Source organism: Pelophylax lessonae, assembly GCF_965119305.1.
Source record: "Pelophylax lessonae genome assembly, chromosome: 3".
In the NCBI taxonomy this organism is placed as follows: domain Eukaryota; kingdom Metazoa; phylum Chordata; class Amphibia; order Anura; family Ranidae; genus Pelophylax; species Pelophylax lessonae.
This window is the reverse complement of record NC_138770.1, coordinates 126,957,828-126,981,997: the sequence shown is the minus strand read 5'-3', so window position 1 is coordinate 126,981,997 and position 24,170 is coordinate 126,957,828. Positions and strand designations below refer to the sequence as shown.

The 24,170-nt window shown below is 46.4% G+C and overlaps 1 protein-coding gene across 1 annotated transcript in view; it reads right to left on the bottom strand.

Moving 5' to 3' along the window:
• The window catches only part of PUM2 (pumilio RNA binding family member 2), a 112,763-nt gene that overhangs the window by 15,241 nt on the left and 73,352 nt on the right, over nt 1-24,170 (bottom strand). Inside the window, exons 11-15 of the mRNA XM_082250220.1 lie at nt 22,659-22,788; nt 22,434-22,577; nt 13,638-13,916; nt 10,619-10,855; nt 6,140-6,407 (exon numbers count right to left, since the gene is read on the bottom strand). Coding sequence (XP_082106346.1) covers nt 6,140-6,407; nt 10,619-10,855; nt 13,638-13,916; nt 22,434-22,577; nt 22,659-22,788 — 1,058 coding nt within the window. The remainder of the gene's footprint in view (nt 1-6,139; nt 6,408-10,618; nt 10,856-13,637; nt 13,917-22,433; nt 22,578-22,658; nt 22,789-24,170) is intronic.

Below are 24,170 nucleotides of genomic sequence, written 5' to 3'. Positions count from 1 at the left end.
AGATATACCCTCGGGGACTGCCCCTGGGGTGTGGCCAGAGCATTTTTCATTTCCTGTCTAGTCCTACTCCTGTGGAGGCAACATAACCCGAAGGTGCTGTATCACCGAGGACTACGTCTGTCAATGAGCGATAGAGAAAATAAGGCTCTTGTTCTATGTTGATTAAAAATGTCCACTAGCACCCAGGTTTTAAAGCGGTAGTATACAAAAAAAAAAAAAAAAAACCCTGCAAGACAAAGGCATAATGAGCTAGTATGCATCGCATACTAGCTCATTATGAAATACTTACCTTAGAACGAAGCCCCGACACGGACCCTCGGACACCGCTGTGGGAGCTGACATGATCCCTTGGCGTCTCTTCCGGGTTCGGTGGCTCCGGCGCTGTGAGTGGCCGGAGCCGTGATGACGTCACTCCCGCGCATGTGCGTGGGAGTCATTTTCCAGCACTTCCCAGCAAGGAACTTTGAAGGTCCCCTCAGACCTTCAGAGCGCATGCGCCGCTCGCGTCAGCGGCTGTATGCAGTGCAAATATCTCCTAAACCGTGCAGGTTTAGGAGATATTAATTGTACCTACAGGTAAGCCTTATTATAGGCTTACCTGTAGTTAAAAGTCACAAAAAGCGGTATACTACCGCTTTAAACATTTACCAAGACAGACACTATTTTCATTGCAGGTAAAAAATGGATTACAAGCAGAAGCAATATGCCGTTGTTGAATTCTTGACAAAAGGAGGGGGTTGCAGGCTGTCTGACATCCACAGAAGGCTACAGAATGATGACACCATTGGCAAGAGTCCCCACTGACAAAGAATTGTTCTGGTCAATGACGTAATCTCCATAAACATTCTTTAGCTTTTTGTGGGTGTCAGACAGCCTGCATCCCTCCTTTGTCAAGAACTCAAGGACGACATGTTGTCTCTGCTTGTAACCCATTACCTGCAACAAGAAAGAAGAGTTACTATGGAGAAGGATAAACAAGACTTTATAGTTATATTATCTTTCAGAAAATATTTTTTTTTTTATAATTCATATGCTTAAAAAAATGGAACAAAAACTAAAAAATATACTTAATTTCTACCTTGACCAGTGTTTATTTAATCCCATCTACCAAGGTACGTTTATAAACGGCATAGTATAAAAGGCGTTAAAGATGATCAACTTAACAGCTGGCAAATGGCTTCCAGATAAAAAGGGTTTCACCCCACTCTAGAGCTGCCTACTCACTTTTATGAGGCATTAGCAAAAAAAAAAAAAAAAAAAAAAAAGTGGGTATTATATTGTTTTTGTCTGCACAAAATTAATTTTAGTCTATTCATTCCTGAAAATGCATTTGAAAAATAGCTTCCTCTTTTATTTGGGGGGGGGGGGTTAAAGAATTTTCCTAGCAAAAGGTAAACTATTGCTTTAGTAGACAAATGATACAGAAACAAGTGTTTTACTGTACCATAAAAAAGTGGGATTTTTGACAACCGAAAAAATCCATTTCTCTGATGTTCATTGATGGACACAGCTCCTAATCTTAATCATTGGGTTACACTGCCCCATACAGAAGTAGGACACTAGGCAGCAAAAAAGTCTGGCTATGCCTATGGGCAGTCCCAGGTAGTATACTCCCTCTGTCTGCTATAGGTACTCCGTTTTGTTACAAGAGTGTCAGAAGAATTACAACTCCCCAGAGGGGTGGGTGCTGTGTCCGCCAATGAACATCAGAGAAATGGATTTTATGGTAAGACGAAAATCCCATTTTCTCTTTCGTTCATTGACATCTTCTTAACCATTGGCACGTCCCAAAGCAGTGTTAAAACATGAGGGGTGGGAACAGTGAAAAAGAAATTCCCAAAGCTAACTATAGCAAACCAGGTAAACAGGAGCTCAACGAAAACAACTGGAGCTCACCTGAAAAAAATAAACCGTCATAGATGACCAGGTCCTCTAAACAGCAGCCTGCAAAACCTTGCGGCCAAAGGAAGCATCCCCAGATGCCAACGACGAGGTGGCCACCTTGCAAATCTGCATCACTGACGCCTGATGATGGAAGGCCCAAGAGGCACTGAGCGCCCGAGTAGAGTGCACCTTGACAGGGGAAGGAGGAACCTGACCCCTGATGAAATAGGCCTGAATCACTGTCAGTCTGATCCATCTGGAAATGGCCGCAGAGGAAGTGGAAAACCTTTTCCGAGGCCCATCCTTAAAGCGGTAGTATACTCTGCTATATGACTTACCTACAGGTAAGCCTATAATAAGGCTTACCTGTAGGTACAATATCTCCTAAACCTGCACGGTTTAGGAGATATTAAACCTGCATGCAGCCGCTGACGTCTGTGGCGCATTCGCTCTGAAGGTCCTTAACAACATGGATGTCGGTGGCGGAAAGAATCACCACAATATATTTACATAAAATTTGCATAGTTGTGGACTGTTTTTAAAAGAAGCATCTGATTATATCACAAGTATTAATAATTCATGTAATTTATAGTATAGCACACACTTGTCACAACTGAGGTTTTAGTTATTTATAAACTTTTGATTGTTTTATATATGATATTATTTAGCACAGCACTAATTTAAGCAGGAAAACCTCCCTAAGATTTTCAAAAGGAGGATTCTGGAGGACTGAAAGCACCAAATTGAGGTCCCAAAACAGCAATGGAGACTGCACCGGAGGAGCCAGGTGTCGAACTCCCTGGATAAAAGTACACAGTACACAGCAAGGAAAGTGTGGCCAATGGTCATTGAAAGAAGACCGCCAAAGCTGAGACCTGGCCCTTGATGGTACTCAAGGCCAGGTGCTGCTCAACCCCCTGTTGAGCAACCGAGACGGAGTGAGGATGAACCTCAAGAGACTCACAAGACACAATGTATGACTTCCATGTACGATGGTAGATCTTCCTAGAGTTAGATATTCTAGCTTTAACAGCGTAGGAATCACTGAATCAGACAAACCTCTATCTTTCAGCACCTGGCTTTCAACAGTCAAGCCGTTAAAACCAGCGATGGAAGACTGGCTCTTGGGACAGCAGATCTTCCCTGAGAGGAAGTCTCCAAGGAACATCGGCGACCAGCTGTACCAAGACCTGCGACGCCAGTCTGAAGCCACTAACATAACCGGAATCCCTTCTGCCTCAATCCTGTGCAGAAGTCTTGAGAGGGGGGGGAAAGGTGTAAATCAGACGATACTGACCCCACGGGGCTACGAGCGCATCTGTGGCGCCCACCAGAGGGTCCTGAGACCGTGACACAAACATCTGCAACTTCCTGTTGAGACGAGAGGCCAACAGGTCCACCTCGGGAGTACTCCACCGGAGGCACAACTGATGAAACCCCTCTGGATGAAGTGACCATTCCCCCTGCAACGCCTGTCGACTGAGGTAATTGGCCTGCCAATTCTCCACCCCCAGAATGTGTACAGCAGAGATGGCTGAACGAAACGTTCTGCCCACCTTAGAATGCCGCTACTTCCCGAGCTGCCAGGACACTTCTTGTGCCCCCTTGGTGATTGACATAGGCTACATCCGTGGCATTGTCTGATTTAATTTGCACCGGACACCCCTGAAGATGATCCGGGCAATGAGCCAAAATCTGATCATTCGGAGCGCCAGTACATTGATCGGCAGTCTGGACTCTTCCAGTGTCCAGACCCCCTGAGCAGAATCTTTTCCGAGGACGCCTCCCCACCCAGACAGGCTGGTATCTGTGGTGACCACCATCCAGTAAAGGGGGAGAAAGGATTTGCCCTAGTGAAGTGACGGAGAACGAAGACACCAGATCAAGGACCCTCTCGTACCCTGGCTAAACCGGATCAGATTGTCTATAGACTGTGGATTCTTGTCCCATTTGATCAGAATCTCTATTTGTAGAGAATTGGGGGGAACTGTGCAAACTAAACTGCCTCGAAGGCAGACACCATCAGGCCCAGCACCCGCATACAAGTCCGAAGGGATGACCATCTATTGGACAACAGAAGTTGAACTGCTTCCTGCAGTTTTTCCAGAGGAAGGAACACTCTGGCTAAAGCAGAGTCCAGTCAGACCCAGATAGTTCAAATTTGTGGACGGAGCCACAGCAGACTTCTGAAGGTTCAGAATCCAACCAAACACGCTCAGAGTTCGCAGAGTAATCTCCAAGTTGTCTACCAGAGCAGTCGGAGACTCCCCTCACAGCAGAAGATCTTCCAGGTAACCTAGACCCGCGATCCCCCGCTGATGTAACAATGCAAGCACCGGGGCCAACACTTCTGTGAAGACCCGAGGAGCAGTGGAGAGACCAATGGGTAACGCCACAAACCGATAATTCTCCTCTTCCATGGCAAAGCAGAGGAAGCGCTGGTGACCAACACATATTGGAATGTGAAGGTAAGCGTGCTTGACGTCGATACAAGAAAAAATTATCCCCCTGATGCAGGGATGCCACTACCATGTAAATGGACTCCATTCGGAACTTCTGCTCCGGCACAAAGCAGTTTAGCGCCTTGAGGTCCAGAATTGGATGCACCTTACCCTCCTTCATGGGGACTGTAAACAGGTTTGAATAAAACCCCTAAAAACGTTCCAAAGTTGGAACCGGGACAATCACCCCTTAGCTCAGCAAGTCTTGCACTGCCCCAAAGAGATCCCGTAAGCAGTCTGGGGACAGGCGCAAGCTGGAGGGGAAAAAAAAAAACCCTATCTGGAGGGTAAGAACGAAACTCGATCTTGTACCTGGACCGTAAGACTTTGTGAACCCACTTGTCCTGTACCATGGGAGGTCCACAGGTCCTTTTCATGCGCGGCTACAGGAACAAAGAAATAATCCTCACTATCTGAGAAATCAGGGTGTGTGGACGTAGACCCAGCAGGGTGACTCGTGTCCGCTGCGGCTGAATTAGATTCAGGATCTGATGAGACCAATGAGGCAGGTGAAGGCGGGGGATGCTTTTTGCTAGCCTGTTTCCCCAGGACCAAATCCACCTTGGACACCAAAGACTCCAGGACCGCCGTCATTGCAGTAAGGGGTTGTTGGGACCAGGAGGGCCCAGCAGTCTCTGAGAGGGGATCAGGTGGGGACATATGCTCCAGGGACTCCATGACTGAAAAAAGGGGACCCAACAAAAAAAAAAAAGGTGTAAAAAACACTGCTAGGGAGACCCCACCGTGCAAAACCCTCTAGGGTAGGGAGACAGCTACTTACTATACCAGGAACAGGTATCCATCGAAATGGGGGGCTGTCTGCCAGAAGGAACGCTGTGACTCAGGCAGAGGCCAGGTCGTATGCAACCTCGCGAGACGTTTAACTCGCAGGGCAGCCCCCATCCGGTGGGGCTATGTTGCGGCCGACCTAGTGCGGAACCGAGGCCTGCACGTGCTCGCTGGCCAGAATAGGGTGACCACCAGATTTGAAAAAATAACCAGCCCGTCGCCCAGTCCAGCAGTTGATTGCAGATTTTTACAGGAAAAATAGAAAAATCCATTAAAAAGGAAAAAATTGCCAGGACCACAGATCCCATCAAGGAACTTGGCCCTTACTCTTGACTAGGCAGAGAAAAACGGAGTGCCTATAGTGGAGTAGGAGTATACCCCCTGGGACTGCCCATAGGTGTAGTCAAGCTTTTTTTCTGCCTAGTGTCCTACTCCTGTAGGGGACAGTATAACCCAATGGTTCAGATAATCAGGAGCTGTGTCCGTCAATAAACGATAGAGATGTTTTTTACCTTAATGCATTCCTTGGCTTAAGGTAAAAAAAAAAAAAAAACCTCACTTATATTTCCCTCTCCCTCCCTAAATACTAACTGTCAACAGACTCAATCCAGCTCTGTGCCTGTCTGCAGCAGTGCTGGTCTCTCTCCCTCTTCTCACAGGAATTCAGGCAGCAACGGGAGCCAATGGCTCCTTCTGCTGTCAATCAAATCCTGAGAGAAGGAAGCCTGTGTAGCAAGTACCAAGGTCCACAACTGGTTAATATACATAAACACAGCTTTAATTTCCCTGACCAGTAAAAATAAAAACAGCAGAAGACCAGTATCTATTCATATAACCAGGGATCTCTTCCCATTTTACAATCCTTTACAAATTCGGTGAGTGCATTACACCCCCCTCTCTTTTCATATAGGTCTTCCCTAGGAACTTGTCTAATCTTGTTGAAGATGGCACATATATAAACCCACCTGGAGCCATGCTGGTCTTGGGAAAACTCAACAATATGCCCAATCAGATCCCTGAGCTGTAAATTGGGGAAGCGGTTGTTGCGGAAATCTTCCAACAGTCTGCTGCGCCCGGAAGGCATGATGTCAGATCGGCTGTATCGCAGACGGGAGGGTGGAAAAAGCTGGCTGCTGGAGCTGAAGAAGCTAGATGTGCTAGCAGCACTGCGGTACTTGGCCTCGGCTCCAGGGGCAGCGGATATATAGCGCCCACTGCCATTGGTCAGCCCGCCTGAAAGAGTAAGCATTATTGCATTAGTTTGCACATGTAAAACTCGGATACACAATAGCAAAGGATAAAATACATGTTAAAAGCAATCTTCCAGAGAAATCAACGTTGTGTGTTCTAGGCATTCTGCAAATGAATAGCTGATAAAAACACTGTATTATATGGGACTTTAAAAAGAACCTTCACTATTAAACTAAGTAGAACTTGGTACATGCCTCTCCTGAATTATAGACTTGATACTCAAGTCATAGCTCCAGTATTTGCCACTTGGAATCACTGCATTAATCAGAATGGGATGTGTCAGAGTTGCTTTGGGCTCCAAGCATCTATTTGCAAGGCATAAGCATTATTTATTTAACTGTCACAAGCCACAGGAGTGCCTATACTGAAGCATATGCATCAGTTTTCAACATGTGTGCAGTTAGAGTAGGGGTTTCTGCTTTCTGGAAATGCATTATGCATAAAAACCTTCTTCTATTGTAGGTCACACACCAAAGCAGTATGAAGCTGGAGACCGGCTTCATTCTTTAAACCATGGTCTAAAACCATGCACATCATTACATTTTTTGACTATACGTCAGAATAGCTGATGTTTACCTATGAATTGCGGGGAATGGCTACCTTGTAATTGTACTTATAGTAGATCTACACTCTAGACCACCCTCTTTAAAACAACGCAGAGGAACCCTTGAAGAAGCTTTCTGGTCCCAGGGAGGCCCTGCTAATCATTACTTTATCTACAGCTCACCGTACATTAAAGTGGTTGTAAACCCTCACATATAGCCAGTGAAGTGACTGTCCTCAGGTGATACAGAGATGAAACAAACCCTCTTATATAAGTTGTATCTGTATATCTACAGCCGTCTTTACCCTACATCCATTCAAAGTGCAGAATTTACACAGGATCTCTCAGCTCTGAAAGGCAGGGGGCGGAGAGCTATCAGTGAGGAAAGCTCTGAGAGCGGATTGGAGGGAAGGAACACACCTTCCTTTAAACAGCACACAGGAAACGAGCTGGAGGTCCCTCCCCTGTCACAATTTTTCTCTTGGTGTCAGGAAAACTTGTCAGAAGTAATTATTGCTGATAGAGAAAGGAAGCAGCAGACTGAATATACTTAGTGCTCTGGTTTGAGACAAGTACACTCTATAGAGGGATATGCTTTGTTCATATTGCATGTCTGAGGTTTACAACCACTTTAAAGAGGAAGTAAACCCTCCTCTGCAAGTTGTACCTATAGGTACTGTAAATATCTCCTAAACATGTACCGTTTAGGAGATATTTACCTTACAAGCAGCCAGCGACGTCACTGGCGCATGCGCTCTGAAGGAAGGGCCGCTACTTCAGAGCCCCGTGCCGTGACCGTCTGCTCCCACGCGCGTGCGCGGGAGTGACGTCACCGCGGCTCCGGCCAATCAGATGGCCGGACGCCGCAATCCCGAAAGACGGGCGACTGGACATGTCGCCCGTCATAGAGGTGAGCGGGCGGCACGGCGGGGGCCCGTTCTAAGGTAAGTATTTGATAATGAGCTAGTATGCGATGCATACTAGCTCATTATGTCTCTCTCTTTCAGGGTGAAAAAAAAAAAAAAAAAAAACTCTTTAAATGAGATTGTCAGTAGGGAGTTCTCCCTTACATTTATGGTCCTTAGGAAGAGTCCCCCCTTACAGATAGCTAAAAAGATCATTGTTATCCATGGTAACCCGAGTGGCAAAAATTGCTCACTGCTTGTGTAGCCCCTCAAATTCTCTGGAGGAAATCATGAGTTCCACAGAATTCTTGCTGAGAAAGGTTGTTCCAGGCAAAGCCTCACTTTTTTTGACCACTCTCCCCTGTATTTTAGTCTATCAGTTAATTTTGCCCCTGTAATATCAAATATCAGCTTTGGGTTATGTGCATTTTGTGACAGGACTGGGTCCACTTGTAGGCCAGCTGCTGATCAACTGCTTCTGCCTGACAACACATTCCATCATGGCTCTATTTTAGGACTGGAGCTGGAAGCCATAGCTGCTGTCAGGCAAGTATTATAGAAGTAATTTCTTCCAGTTTGGTTAGAGGAAACCAACACCAAGTTCTCAGCCTTCTATCCAGCAATATCCAAAAACCATTCCAGCTCAGAATATACGAGTTGCTCTTGTATGTTGTAGGGAGAATAAACTGTACACTTCTCTGGTACAGAGGCAGAGGTGAATAGGTAAATGTAAAGCCCTGTGTAATATATAACAGTCAAATGCCGCAAATAAAAATTGCAATAGAAATGGTGCACACAGACAAAATTTACTATGAAATGCCAGCAAAGATGTACCCCTATGCTAACCCATAGAGATGTGGGTACGTTTTGAAAAGGCTGGTTGTGGTATTTGGGTGAGGAGTGTTGTAGGCTGTTGTGTTTTGCTCTGTTAAAGTGGTTGTAAACATTAAAAAAAAGTTGGACAGCTAAAGTTACACTCTGCAGAGCTCAGTGAGGAGAGCTCTAAAAGCTGATTGGAGGGAAGGGACACACCCCCTTCACACAGCTCGCAGGAATAGAGCTGAGGCTGTCAATCCACTAGAGATCCCCCTCTGTCACCATTTTTCTTTTGGGGTCAGGAAAACTTGTCAGAAGTGATTCAAACTGATATCAGAGGAACAAAGCAGCAGACAAAAGTGACCCTTAGTGCCTTTGATACAAGTACACACTATAGAGCTGCCTTTTTTAACCAGGGTGCCCAGGCACCCTAGTGTTCCTTGAGGTTTCTTCAGGGATGCCTCAGCAAAATGCCCCAAAAATTGTATACAAAGCAGTGGGTGAATGAGACCTGCCTTTTAGTTACACAAGGTCACAGGTTTTCATTGTGCCCTGTAACGACCCTCTAGCTGCCGACCTGCTAATGACATCAGTTGATGAGGATGTCAGTCGCCTACGTAGCATGGTTGTTTGACCCTCCTCTGCTTCTCTCCATAAATTTTGGGGTCACATTAGCTGAGCGATGGAGAAAAACTGAGGAAAAAGAGAAAACATTGGACTACTAGTCAGTACCAACTTGTACCTCTGACGTTTGGCCTCCTACATGTGTGTGTGTGGATGTTGCTGCATTATGTAAAACTATTAGAATAGTTTTCACATTTTAGAATGCGGTGCCTCAAAACTCTCCATTTTAAAGGATGCCTCGTGACTGTCCATTTGGGGGTGTGCCTCGACTAAAAAAAGGTTGAGAAACACTGCTATAGAGGAATATGCTTTGTTCATATTTCGTGTCTGAGGTTTACAGCCACTTTAATGTGAACGGTTTTATCCAGAGACAATTGCTCTGGTCATTATGGAAGTAGCAGGCAGATCTGTCTTGTTCGTAAGGGTGGCATGTGGCCGTGAGGCAGCTGAAGAACAACCAGCATCAGTATAAGCTAAGTTGAAGTATGCTTATGTTCACTGCACACATGATAAATCCAGCTCTCTTTTGGTTGTATAAAAAACAGTGTTTTGCCCTTACTTTTTGTCCCTGGCCATAGAGTGATTGCTGTGCAGTCCAGGGTCCCCCTTGGGAATGTAGTATTGCTTTAAACGGCAAAACAGTGGCTAACGAATAACCAGAATGCTCAGCTCACAAAAATCAAGTACATTTCCTCACTGAAGAGAAGCAGGGAGCATCGCTATCCATGAGACGCTTGCACAGTCCACATGCCCATGAAATGAGCCACGCCAAAGGGAGGAGGAGGGCAGCTGACAGGCATATTACTTACCAGCATTTGATCAGAGTGGGGGCATGTGTGCAAGAAACAAATCAGGGAGTAGGAGAAGAAAAGATCATCAGCAATGCGGTAACATGGAAAATAACATGGACAGAGAGGGGGGTAGAAACTCAGGCAAGAAACGTGTGAGTATGTTCAGGATAGTTGAGACAGCCCAATCCTAGGAGTGGATGCAGGAGAGACATGTAAAAAACCTGGTAATAGAATATCAAAGGAGGAAGGTAATGAATTTGGACAGGCAGAAAGGTGGAAAACGGAAATCCAGTGACATAAATGGGAAGCCAGCTGACAAGATTCCCATGGCCTCTGCCTGCTCTCAGTACTAGCACCTACTACAGTACCTTTTCATATACAAAAATATTTGATCCAAAAGAAGTTCACATGACAAATGGAAAGTTTACATGAATCTAGGACAATTAAAAAATTACATTCAAATCAGAACACACACAGCCACAAAACTACACAAATAAAAACTTTTTGCTTTACCTAAATGCAAACTGGATGAAGATCCGTGTGATGGGAGGGATGGTGGTGGTGTTAGTGAATGTCCTGGCGTTTGGCTTGGAAGAGGCATGCCTATTGGACTCGGAGAGGATGAGAAGCCCAGGCTATTGTAAAAGGGCTGCCCTATGGGTGCCAGGCTGCTGCTAGACCTTTTGTACAAGTCTGAGCTAGCAGACAAGGAATCTCTCCTTGAGCCACTACTACCCGTGGAATTGCCAACTGAATAAAAATAAGACAAACAAAAACCAATTAAAACACAGTGATCGAAAAAAAGGACATCTCAAACTCACTTCTGGGAAACACATTATGAGAACAAACAAGCAATTAGAAAAAAAAAAAAAGGAATATGAGCACAAACAGGTAATTATATAACAAGATGTACCAAAAAGTTCAGAATGCGTCAAAGCCTAAAAGGGTCTGATACACATTCAACTTGCACTTATCTTGTGGAACAGTTTCTAAACCAGTCTTTTATATCTAGCCTATTAAAAAGTAAGGAGCTAAGTGTCCTAAAACACCTATGGCTTTGGAGAACTAGACAAGATTTTCTAACCGGACCATTTGCTATTCCCCAACCCCTAAACAGAGGACTGCTGAAGGTTGAAAAATCTACCTTCCCATCCGAGTTTACACCAGACCAGATATAATTACGAGCACCCCTGGGAAGTCTCTTTTGCAATTATATGCCCCTCTTCTAAATGGTTGACTTCACTGACATTAAGGTGGTGTGCCCCATTTCAGGACATGTCAAAATGTTTCCCAGGATCTGGGTACCCACTGAAAATCGAGAACTGATCAATCAGCTGTCTTTGACTGCTCAGTTCTATGTGTAGAGCTAGCAGGGGACAGCTGCAGCATAAGATCCATGCTGCAGCCACCTAAGTGAGTATAAATGTTTTTTTTTTTCCCCATCACTTCTCTTTTAAGTCCAATGAGGTGCATGCCACCTCCTGTGCTTATCTCTTAAATATACATGTGACCGGTTTATTGTGCTCCAGCAAGAGAACGCCAATGCTGGATGCTCTAGTCTCAGCATCTTCAAGTGTAGAGTCCCAGCAGCTGCTAGGCCTGGCACCTACCCTCCTCCTGCCCAATTAAAAAACCCTTTGTATTATGTGAACTCATTCACCAAATACAAAGGCTTTGGTGAATAAGGCTCAGGGAGGAGAGGCAGGCATAGCGGTTACCTCTGAGAACCCCAGTGTCTCCTCTTGGAGTGCCATAAACATGTCGGATATAAATACTAGATATAAGGTGGCAGGCACTATTTGGACTTAACTCATAGCGTGCCTACACTTTTTACAAAGTGGCTGAATTCCTGAAATTTAGCTTGTACAAGTCTTCCTATTCAAAGTTAGAACACTAACCTATAATAGAAACAAGAGCTTTAAAAACTTTTAAAAAAATTACTAGATTACAGTATAGTACTCAAATTCACCATTAGAGGGAATGCAGGGTACAATTAACATGGCAGCTTCAGAAGTAATCTAATTGTAATATGATTGGTGCAACGTCACCAAAAAAAATAACATCTGGCTTCCTCAGACTGAAGAATTAGATGCTGTATGGATGTTACCCAAGATAATTCAATACACCAGGCAGATGTGCATTAGGAACTGCAATACCACTATTTGTAGGTAGGATCACTCAGACTTTTCTTCAATGCACTGCAACAGTGCATGTGTTTAGCTACATTCTTCTTGGTGCGCTGAGGGTTCTGTATATTTACTTTGCAAAAGAATAGGAGCACCCCCAAAACACATGCACAATTTGTGTCCACGTGCGTTGATGCACATTACAAAGCCTGTGCAGATGTGAAGCTGGTCTAAAACTGGGGACTCATGTACATTTAACAGAGTTCAAACCTGGAATTAAAATTGATTTATTTAGAATTCTAGGTCAAAGAACTACACACAAATGTAACAAAAAAGTAACTGGCAGAAGTATTTATATAAACTTTTACAAGTGCGACCAAATACTTTGAAGTTCTAAAACTAAAATTAAATGTTCCCTGTGTGTGCAAAAAAAAAAACTGAACCCAAATATGGCCAAAATTATTGATTTGAGCACATTTATGAAGAAACTATTGCTGTAAAAGATGTCCTGCATAAAAAAAAGTACTTCATATAAACTGAAAACATTTCATCATTTTAAAGCACTTGCTTTGTTTTTTTTAATGAAAAAGCTTTTTTTTTTTTTTTTTTTTTTTTTTTTTTTTTTTTTAAACAAGAGTACGAGAGCCTTTGCTGCAAATTGTTCTAGCTAACTCTATTGATGCCAGTGGGTTGGGGGCTACCGCACTTTGATAACGTTTGGTGTGTGCTCTGTGATTCAGTGCGTTTCTGAATGAAAAACATGATGTAGAACGTGGAGCTATTGAAAGTATGAAAAAAAACGTAGCATCAATCAGGGCTATAAAGGATAGCCACTTGGAAGAGGTGGTCACAGGCATGGTTCAGGTTCACTTGCGGTGCGATAAGATTCACTTCAGTATGAGTGCAAACCGTGCTTTAGCACAGAACTCTCTATAGATCACTGAGCACAGAAGGTGGGGGGGGGGGGGGGGGGGGGAACTGTGGTCTGTTTGGCAGAGGTAATGATGCAAGTGTGCCTGGGAACACTGGCTTATAGCCCAGGGAGACAGCAGACCACCAGGGGAGCGCACGGTTCAGTTCAAGCGTGTCCAGCTTGAGTGCACCCCCTAAATAAATGGCTGCAATCTTTTCCTGACTTGCCTGGGTATACGCAATACAAGTGCAGTGATGTTTGATTTTTTTTTTTTTTTTACAAAATGCATGCACTGCAGATGACCTCTGAAATCTGATGCACTCAATGCTGCCCCAAAATAAATGCTATATGGCCTGTCACCAAATCACTACAACCAAGGTTTTAAGTCAGTTCACTGTTTACAAGGAATGGGTGCAGTGCCTGGTCACCCTTTTCTGCATCAAGCCATTTTTTGGAAGATCGGGAATGAAAGGTGTTCATGTGTGTTACCTACCTGATGATCCAAAGCCTCCAAAGGCTGAGCCGATGGCGGCTCCCAGAGAGCTATTGCTGCCGAACCCCAGCGAAGTGTTTCCAGGTTGCCCCGGGCCGTGTGAAAATAAAGAGCTGCTCTGGGAGTTGTTGGTCAGAGAGTTATTCCCATAGAATGAACTGGAATGGAGGTTGGCGTTTGGCTGTGACTGTTGCTGTGGCTGTTGCTGCTGAGGGGCCAGAGGGCGGAAGATGCCATTTGCAGCTGCTGTAAGGCTGTTGTTATTAGCTGCCGATACTGCTGCACGTGGAGTAAAAAAAAAAACACAAATTTAAAAAGGGATTTTTGTGTGTCAATTTTACATTTTTTATAGTTTAAAACGTTTACAACAAGACAGATTGGTAAAAATGGCACCTCCTATCAGTGAATATCAAAAATGTCAAATACAGCTGCCATCAGATTTGGTATGTACTCAATAATGAATATGTATTACTTCTGAGGCGCTGTTGTGAATATACAATCGTGTTTTCCTGTGGCGTTGTGTGCTGGTGTTCTGTGCTCAAATGCAAAAACATAAAAAGCATCTTTTTACACACAGTTTAAAAATTAAGATGGTCATAAAGGGTAAATCTTCCGGAGGTCAAGTGGTTAAATCCACTGCAGTCAATGTCCCTCTGCAAGGTAGAACAGCAGCTGCTCTGACCATTTAGCAGTTGAAACAAGACTTGCTGTAAATGAGCCCGTTTTGCTGGACAGCGTGCCTGTAACAGCAAGTGGAAAAACTATCTACTGGTAGGATCAAAAGGCAATAAATTATGTTATGGGGGGATTCAGAGAAACAAACACGGTTGTGCCAATTCTAGCGACAGGCTGCATGCATATCAATTATTTTGCTTATAAACTACAAAGCAGGGTAGGAACAGCCAACAAGGACACTGGGTGAATGGTTTAGAATATCAGCTTAGTTATGCTTTATCTAAAAATATAATAAAACGTTAACAGCCCTCGCTAGCAATTATTAAAAAGTATTTTAAGACTAACTTTCAAAACATTAAGGAAAAAAAACAAAAACGTATTTTTGTCTTAGCGTAAAATCCTTTTCACTGACAGACACAGCTTCAAGTCCTCAGACCATTGGGCTTATGCTCTTGCTCTCTAGGAGTAGGACTAGGCGGAAACCTTTTTGGTTACGCCCCTGGGACAGTCCCAGAGGGTATACCATCACTTCCTGCTGTAGGACTTCCAGTTTGTAACAAGCAGTGTCAGAAGAATACATAACTCAACCCAAAAAGAAGGGCAGGTGCTGTGTCTGTCAGTGAACCTCAGAGAAAAGGATTTTGCGGTAAGATAAAAAATCCAGTTCTCTATTTCGTTCACCGACAGACACAGCTTCAAGTCTTCAGACCATTGGGATGTCCCAAAGCAGTGCAACATGAGGGGTTGGGAAAACACAGCAAACGCAGAATTCCCAACAAGGCTAAACATAGCCAACCAGGCAACAACAGGAGCTAAACTAGGAACTGGAGCTCACCACCAGAAAAAAACTTTCACCCTCAAGAAGCGGAAGCCTCCACAACCGCAGCCTGCAAAACTTTGCTGCCAAACGCTGCATCCAAAGATGCAAGTACATCCACTTTATAACATTTTGTGAATGTGTGTACAGGTGACCAAGTAGCTGCCTTGCACACCTGAACCACTGACGCCTAATGACGGAAGGCCCAGGAAACACTAAGTACCCTCGTAGAATGTGCTTTAACAGAGAAAAGAGGAACCTGACCCTTAATGGAGTAGGCCTGCACCACCGTCTGCCTGATCCACTTGGAAATGGTCGCAGCAGATGCGGCCTGCCCCATACGAGGCCATCCGTAAGAACAAAGAATCGCATTTCCTAATCGGTTCAGTCACCGCCAGGTAAACTTGAATCGCTCCTACCACATCTAAGGAATGTAAGGCAATTTCCTTAGGAAGTTTAGGCTTAGGACATAGGGATGGTAGCACAATGTCTTCATTCAAATGAAACCCCGAGACGACCTTAGAAAGGAACGCCTGACAGGGTCGTAACACCACTTTGTCCCCATGAATCACCAAGTAAGGTGACCGACAGGACAACTCAGCTAACTCAGACACGCGATGTGTGGAAATAATAGCTACTAAGAAAGCCACCTTTTGCGACAGAGTGAGAAGAGGAATTTCTCTAATATTTTCAAAGGGAGACCTATGAAGCCCTGACAGAACCAAATTGAGATCCCACGGAGGTACCAGGTATCGCACCGGAGGAGACAGATGGCGAACTCCCTGCACAAAAGGTGTGAATCAAGGATTTCGCCAACGGCCTTTATAAAAAAAAAATAGCCAAGGCGGAAATCTGGCCATGATGGTGCTCAGAGCCAAACATTAATCTACACCCAATTGTAGAAACTCCAACAGGCGAGACACAGAAAAGGAGCAGGGAGAAATCCCCCGCGACTCACACCAAGTAATGTAAGCCTTCCAAACTTCATGATAAACCTTCCTGGAAGTGGATTTCCTAGACTTCAACAGCGTAGGAATCACCAACTCCCAACAGCCCTCTGTCTTTCAGCACCTGGCTTTCAATAGCCAGGCCGGTAAAGCCAGCGACCGCAAAGCAGGATGGAAGATTGGTCCTTGAGACAGAAGATATTCTCTGAGAGGAAGTTTCCAAGGGACATCTGACACCAGCCTTACCAGGCCTGTGTACCAGGAGAGGCGAGGCCAGTCTGATACCACCAGAATGATCGGAATTCCTTCTACCTTGATCCTGTGTAGCAGTCACAACATAAGTTGAATTGGAGGAAAGGCGTAAATCAGACGATACTGAACCCAAGGGGCCACCAGAACGTCTGTGGCGCCGGCCAGAGGATCCCAAGACCTTGACACAAACCTCTGCACCTTCCTGTTGAGACAGGAAGCCAGCAGGTCCACATCGGGGGTCCCCCACTGAAGACAGTTGATGAAATACCTCCAGATGAAAAGACCACTCTCCGGGATCCAACGTCTGCCGACTGAGATAGTCCGCTTGCAAATTATCCAACCCCGGAATGTGCACAGCAGAGAGGGCCGGAAAATATTGTTCTGCCCACCTCAAGATGCTGGCCACTTCCTGGGCTACCACGGCACTCTTTGTGCCTCCCTGATGATGGACATATGCCACAGCCGTAGCATTGTCCGATTGTATCCTCACAGGGGGCCCCTGCAGATGATCCGTCCACTGAGACAAAGTCGGATCGCCCGAATTTCCAGGATGTTGATTGGCAACCTGGACAACTCCTGAGTCCAGACACCTTGGGCCGAACACACTAAGAAGACAACCTTCACATCTGGCAGACTGACATTCGTGGTGATTGCAGTCCAATACAGGAGATGAAAGGATTTTCCCAGGCGCAGGGCTGGGGAGCGGAGCCACCATAGGAGAGACTCCCTCGAACCCCGACTCAACAGAATCAGATTGTCCAATGACAGCGGATCCTTGTTCCATTTGATCAGAATCTCCCTTTGCAAAAGTCTGGTGTGGAACTGTGCAAACGGAACCGCCTAGAAGGTGCAGACCATCAGACCCAGTACTTGCATAAAAGTCCTGAGAGACGATCGATGGTTGGACAACAGGAGCCGAACAGCCTCCTGTAGCTTCAGTAGTTTTGTCTGAGGAAGAAACACCCGGGAATCCAGCGTCAGACCCAAGTAGTCCAGCTTTGTGGATGGAGACAATGACGATTTCTGAAAATTCAGTGACTGTATTTCACACAGGAACGAAAATAATAAAAAAAATTCCATTCAAATGTGGAATGTAGGAAACAATGCCAGAACCGCAGATCCCAGCAGAGAGCCAGGTCCTTACTCCTGAACTAGGCAGAAAAAACTGGAAGTCCTACAGCAGGAAGTGATAGTATACCCTCTGGGACTGCCCCAGGGGCGTAAGCAAAAAGGTTTCCACCTAGTCCCACTACTAGAAAGCAAGAGCTTAAGCCTAATGGTCTGAAGACTGGAAGCTGTGTCTGTCAGTGAACGAAAGAGAAAACTGGATTTTTGACTTACTGTAAAATCCATTTCTCTGATGTTCATTGACGAACACAGCTCCTGATATTCTTAACCATTGGGTTATACCGCCCCCTTACAGGAGTAGGACACTCGGCAGAAAAAAAAAAGTCTGGCTACGCCTATGGCAGTCCCAGGGGGTATAGTCCCTTTCTCTGCTATACGTACTCAGATTTGTTACAAGCAGTGGCAGAGAAAATACAACTCCACAGCGGGGCGGGTGCTGTGTCCGTCACTGATCATTAGAGATATGGATTTTACGGCAAGTCAAAAATACCATTTTCTCTTTCGTTCATTGACAGGCACAGCTCCTGATTTTCTTAACCATTGGGACATCCCGAAGCAGTGTTAAACATGAGGGGTGGGAACAGCAAAAAGTTCAAAGCTAAAAACCGTAGCCAACCAGGAAACAGGGGCTCAACCAAAACAACCTGAGCCCACCTAAAAAAAACAGTACACCCTCAAAGAGGACCAAGTCCTCTAAACTGCAGCCTGCAAATCCTTGCGGTCAAAAGAGGCATCCGCAGATGCCAACACATCCACTTTATAGAACTTTGTGAAAGTGTGCACAGATGACCAAATGGCCACCTTGCAAACCTGCGCCTCTGACGCTTGACGGAAGACCCAGGAGGCACTGAGCGCCCTAGTAGAGTGCACCTTGATAGGGAAAGGAGCAACCTCACCCTGTCGTTGAATGAAGACTGTCAAAGCAGACACCTGGCCTTTGATGGTACTCAAGGCCAACTTTTGTTCAGCCCCCGTGAAGAAAGGTCAAGATCCGAGCCACTGAGAAGGAGCGAAGATGAACCTCAAGGGACTTACACCATGTGATGTACGATGGCAGATCTTCCTAGCCTTGGAATCACCGATTCAGACCAACCCCTATCCTTCAGTATCTGGCTATCAACAGCCGTGTAAAGCAGGGTGGAAGATCGGCCCTTGGGACAGCAGATATTCCCTGAGAGGAAGCTTCCAAGGAATGTCGGCGACCAGCCACACCAGATCGGTGTAACAAGCTCAGCAAGGCCAGTCTGGGGCCACTAAGATGACCGGAAACCCTTCTGCCTTGATCCTGTGTAGAAGTCTTGGCAGAAGCTTGAGAGGAGGGAAAGGCGTAAATCAAACCATACTGACCCCACAGGGCCACCAGCGCGTCTGTGGCGTCCCCTAGAGCAGTGTTTCTCAACTCCGGGCCTTAGGGCACACTAACAGGCCAGATTTTAAGTATTACCTTAGGGAGATGCAGACTAGAATACTGCAATCACTGAGCAGCAAATTATATCATCACCTGTGATGTATTTCAGTTTTCTTGCAAACCTGGCCTGTTAGTGGGTCCTGAGGACCGGAGTTGAGAAACATTGCCCTAGAGGATCCTGTGACCGAGCCACAAACCTCTGCATCTTTCAGTTGAGCCGAGTCGCCAACAGATCCACCTCAGGGGTGCCCCACCGAAGACACAACTGATGAAACACCTCTGGATGAAGGGACCACTCCCATTGGTCCAACGCCTGCCGACTAAGGTAAACAGCTGCCAGTTTTCCACTCTGGGAATGTGTACGGCGGAAAGGGCTGGAGCGAACGTTCTACCCACCTGAGAATGCTGGCTACCTCCAGAGCCGCCAGGACACTTCCTGTACCCCCTTGGTGATTGACATAAGCCACGGCTGTGGCATTGTCTGAGTGAATGCGCACTGGACATCCTCGGAGCTCCAGGATATTGATCGGTAGTCTGGACTCTTCCAGGGTTCAGACCCCCCTAAGCAGAATATTAGTCGAGAACGCCTCCCCACCCCGACAGGCTGGCATCCATGGTGACCACCATCCAATAAAGGAGGAAGAATTTGCCCGGCCGGAGCACGAAGCTACCAAATCCTGGAACCTTTTGCACCCCGGCTCAGCTGGATGTGGTTGTCCAGAGACTGCGGAGTCTTGTTCCATTTGAACAGAATCTCCCTTGGAGGGACCTAGTATGGAACCGTCTCAAAGTTAGACACCATCAGGCACAGCACTCGTATGCAAGTCCGGAGGAATGACCATCTGCTGGACAGCAGGAGGCGATTTTGCAGCCTGAAGTTTCTTCAGTTTGTCTAGAGGAAGGAGTACTCTGGCTAAGGCTGAGTCCAGAGTCAGACCCAGTTAGTCTAGTTTTGTGTAAGAAACCAAGCAGAGTTCTGAAGATTCCGAATTAGGGCTGCACGATATTGAGAAAAAAAGTACATTGCGATATTTGGTTTTCAACTATATATATCGCGCTATTTCTCTGGGTGGAATGCAGAAGACACTGACAGTGTGGATTAGGCAGAGTCGGGACTCACAGTGGTGGTAGGAGGTAGAAGAACAACCTCGCACCCATTGCCAGCTCCGTATACACAGCGCCCCGGACAGTCTCCGGAGGAGGGATCAGTGAGCAGAGCTCAGCTCTCCGCCAGGGGATCCTCCACACTTGTAGAACTTCTCCCGCCCGGATAGCCCGAGCCTTGTGTCGGAGCCGGAATGTAGAGGAAGCGGGCTGAGTGAAGTGTCCCAGCAGTAGTACGGTAGCAGCCTTTGTCCCCCGGTGCTCCTCCGCCATGCTCCGGACGTCTCTCTCCCCCCTCTCCTGCTGCTTTGCACTGTAGCGCTCTGCAGCCTCTCCGCCGCCGGTGTTGTGTCGATATCGGTTTCCCAAAGAAACGAGTTTCCCCTTGCTTTCGGCTGTGATCAGAACTCCGCCCCTCCAGCCCGATGCAATCCAGCCCTCCCAGCTCTGCCTCTAGTCTCCAGCCGACCATTACTCCGCCCTGCTCCGCCCATTGTCTCTCCTTTGAATCTATTTACAAAATATTACAGCCTGATCCCGCCCCGATGCAGCCAGGAGAGACAATGGGCAGAGCAGGGCGGAGTAATGGTCGGCTGGATACAAGAGGCAGAGCTGGGAGGGCTGGATTGCATCGGGCTGGAGGGGCGGAGTTCCGATCACAGCAGAAAGCAAAACGGATGTGTCGGCTGCCAGCACTGTTGAGTCCTCCTCCTCCCCGCCTCCCTGCCTAATGCTAAATATCGTGTCTCTGGCGATATGAATATCGCCCACGCCCGCAGAACGATAGTCGATATCACATCGACTATCGTTCAGCTCTATTCAGAATCCAGCCGAACTTTCTCAGGGTCCGTATGGAAATCTCCAGGTTTTCCACCAGCGCAGTAGGAGACCCTGCTTGCAGAACAAGTTTGTCCAGGCAGCCCAGGACCGCAATCCCCTGCTGATGTAACAATGCTAGCACCGGGGTCAACACTTTTGTGAAGACCCAAGGAGCAGGGGCAAGACCAAAGGGTAACGCCACAAACTGATAATGCTCCTCTTCAACTGCAAAGCGGAGGAAGCGCTGGTGACTGACACATTGGAATGTGATGGTAAGCGTCCTTGATGTCGATGGAGGCATGAAAATTCCCTTGATGCAGGGAAGCCAACACCATGCAAACAGACTGCATTCTGAACTTCTGCACCTGCACAAGCAGTTCAGCAGCTTGAGGGGGTCCAGGATTGGACGCACCTTACCTTCCTTTCTGGGGACTGTAAACAGGTTTGAGTAAAGCCCATGATAACGCCCTGGCAGAACACCCTGTTGCCAGTCACAGAGCCCCAATCAAACCTCAGCAGAGAGGGAGAGGACCCCACCAGATTCCCCACCCTGCAGAAACCAGACACCTCAGCCACCAGGAGAATCTGGTCTGCACGTATGGCGATCAGGAAAGGATCCAGAAGTCAGCACCAGGGGATGAGGAGGGGCTCCCACCGCAGAAATCGCTGCCCATAGGGCTCCACTGTCATGACCGCCACTGTTTTCTATGGCAAACCACAGCAAAATGGCCAGACTACAAAACAGGGCCGCTGTGCATTGCAGCACAAAGGTTACAATAAAATGGCAGCACCACAAGGCTCCCAGGAGGGATCCCTAGACACCAGGAGCCCCCCCCCCCGCACAGCTGATTGTCTGGTCCCAGGAGCACCCACCACCCCCCCCCCCCAATCACAGCGCCCTGCCCCCACCCTGGGAAGTCTACCAGACCATGCACACAGCCCCAGCATTAGTTTGGGGGGGGGGGCAGAACAGATGAGGGGGGTGCCTAAACGGGAAGGAGGGGAACCCGGGGACCCAAACGTCCCATGGAGGGGCCCGAGTACACCCCAAAACACTCCAGGGGCAGAGGGGGCACAGCTACCATGCCAGGAACCAGGCGGGCACTGCTCCAGACAGAACCCCTCGCCATGGGCCTGGAGGAACGCTGTGACTTGGGCCGAGACCCAGTCGTATGCGACCTCACAGGCCAGCCCCCGTTTGGTGGGGCTAGGTCGTGGCCAACCTAGCGCAGAGCGGAGGTCTGCGTGCGCTCGCTGGCTGGCCAGACTGGGGTGACTACTGGATCTAGATTTTCCAGCCTGTCGCCCAGTCTGCCAGTTAATTGTAGATCTCACAGGAAAAGACAGAAGAAAAAAAAATCTAAGAGAAAACACTCCTGACTAGGCAGAAAAAAACTAAGCACCTATAGCAGAGAGAGGAAGTATACCCCCTGGGACTGCCCATAGGCGTAGCCAGACTTTTTTCTGCCTAGTGTTCTACTCCTGTAGGGGCCGGTATAACCCAGTGGTTAAGAATATCAACAGCTTTGTCCGTCAATGAACAGAAGAGAAAAGTATATTTTAACATACACATTTTAAAATTATTAGTAAATGGAATTGGGATCACAGCAGTAAAGCAGCTCTACAGAAGACTACTTGTTACATACCAGCTTGTGCTGCTGCAGAACTGATGAGAACTGGGGTGGATGCCACCAAACGCACTTGGGCTGCCAGTCCAGCCCTTGCTCCTGGCCCGACCACCAAAGTACCATTCTGATCATAATAGGCAGTAGGGGCTAGGACTTGATAACCTGAAAAATATGCACCATATATTAGCACACAGCGCCACTACAAAAAATAAATAAATAAATGTTGCATTAAACACTAAGTACCTGACATACTGGTGGCCAGGCCCTGTCCGAAGGCCAGGGCAGAATTAGCAGCAGCTAGAGTGTCATTCTGTTGGCCTTGCTGTCCTTGGTTTGGTGTTAGTGGTCTCTGGTTTGCGGCAGAGCGCATAACCTGCAATGAAAATGTACTCAATCCTTAGATATTGAAGTAAATGCACAAACTTGATCCATCAATGCTGGTAACAGAAAACCATACCTCCATTCCTAGTCCCTTAAGTTTTGGCCCTACTGAAGCCCAGAAGTAAACTCCTAGTACCTTGGGAACAACAGGCGCAGGTCCTGAATATTGCTAGGGTTTTAAATAAAAGCTCAGGGTTTTAGAGGTCCATCGACACACAATCTCTTTGTGCCCCACAGACCCCTGACTAGGAAACTAGTGTGTGCTGCAATACAACCAATATACTCTATAAAACATTTTAGATTTTTGCTAGATTACTTTACATTTTTTTTATCCAGAGGAGAGATCTGGGCCTTGAAAAAAATGGTACCATTTCTAAGGAGGTTGTAGAAAAAAAAAAAAAAAAAAAACCCTGTAAGACATATGCATATTGAGCTCATTATTTAATACTTAAAAAGGTATGGTATATGGTTTTATAGTAGGGCTGCCACCTCATCCCTTTAAAACTGAACACACAATTACACAGGTTCTGAGGCTAATTTAATGCAGATAAAGCATTGAGTTTATTTACCACCTTAAATCAGCAACAGAACCCTATTATATAGTTACATTGGTTCAAGCTGGACCAATGTACCCATGTATAAAATGGGATTTTTGTCTTAACGTAAAATCCATTTCTCTGATGTTCATTGATGGACAGCTCCTGACCTCCTTAACCATTGGGTTATACGGCCCCATACAGGAGTAGGACACTAGGCAGAAAAAAAGCTTGACTATGCCTATGGGCAGTCCCAGGGGGGTATACTCTCACTCTCCGCTATAGGCACTCAGTTTTGTTATAAGCAGTGTCAGAAGAAGCCCAACTCCACAGAGGGGTGGGTGCTGTGTCCGTCAATGAACATCAGAGAAAAATGGATTTTTGTAAAATCTTACCGTAAAATCCTTTTCTCTTAGCTCATTGACAGACGTAGTCCTCGGTGATACACCACCTTCGGGTTATGTTGCCTCCACAGGAGCAGGACTAGACAGGAAATTAAAAAGCTCTGGCCACACCTTAGGGGCAGTCCCAGAGGGTATATCCTCTCTCTCTCTGCCTCAGCAAATCAGTTATGTGAAAAAGCAGTCTTTAGAGATTTTAACCCAACTCAAAAAACAGAGGGGCGGGACTACGTCTGTCAATGAGCTAAGAGAAAAGGATTTTACGGTAAGATTTTACAAAAATCCATTTTTCTCTAGCGCTCATTGACAGACGTAGTCCTCGGTGATACACCACCTTCGGGACGTCCCAGAGCAGTATCACAACTGAGGGGTGGGAAAATGAAATCAAATCCCAATCTAGAAGGCCCAACCGGTGCCAACTAGAAGTTTACAATGCT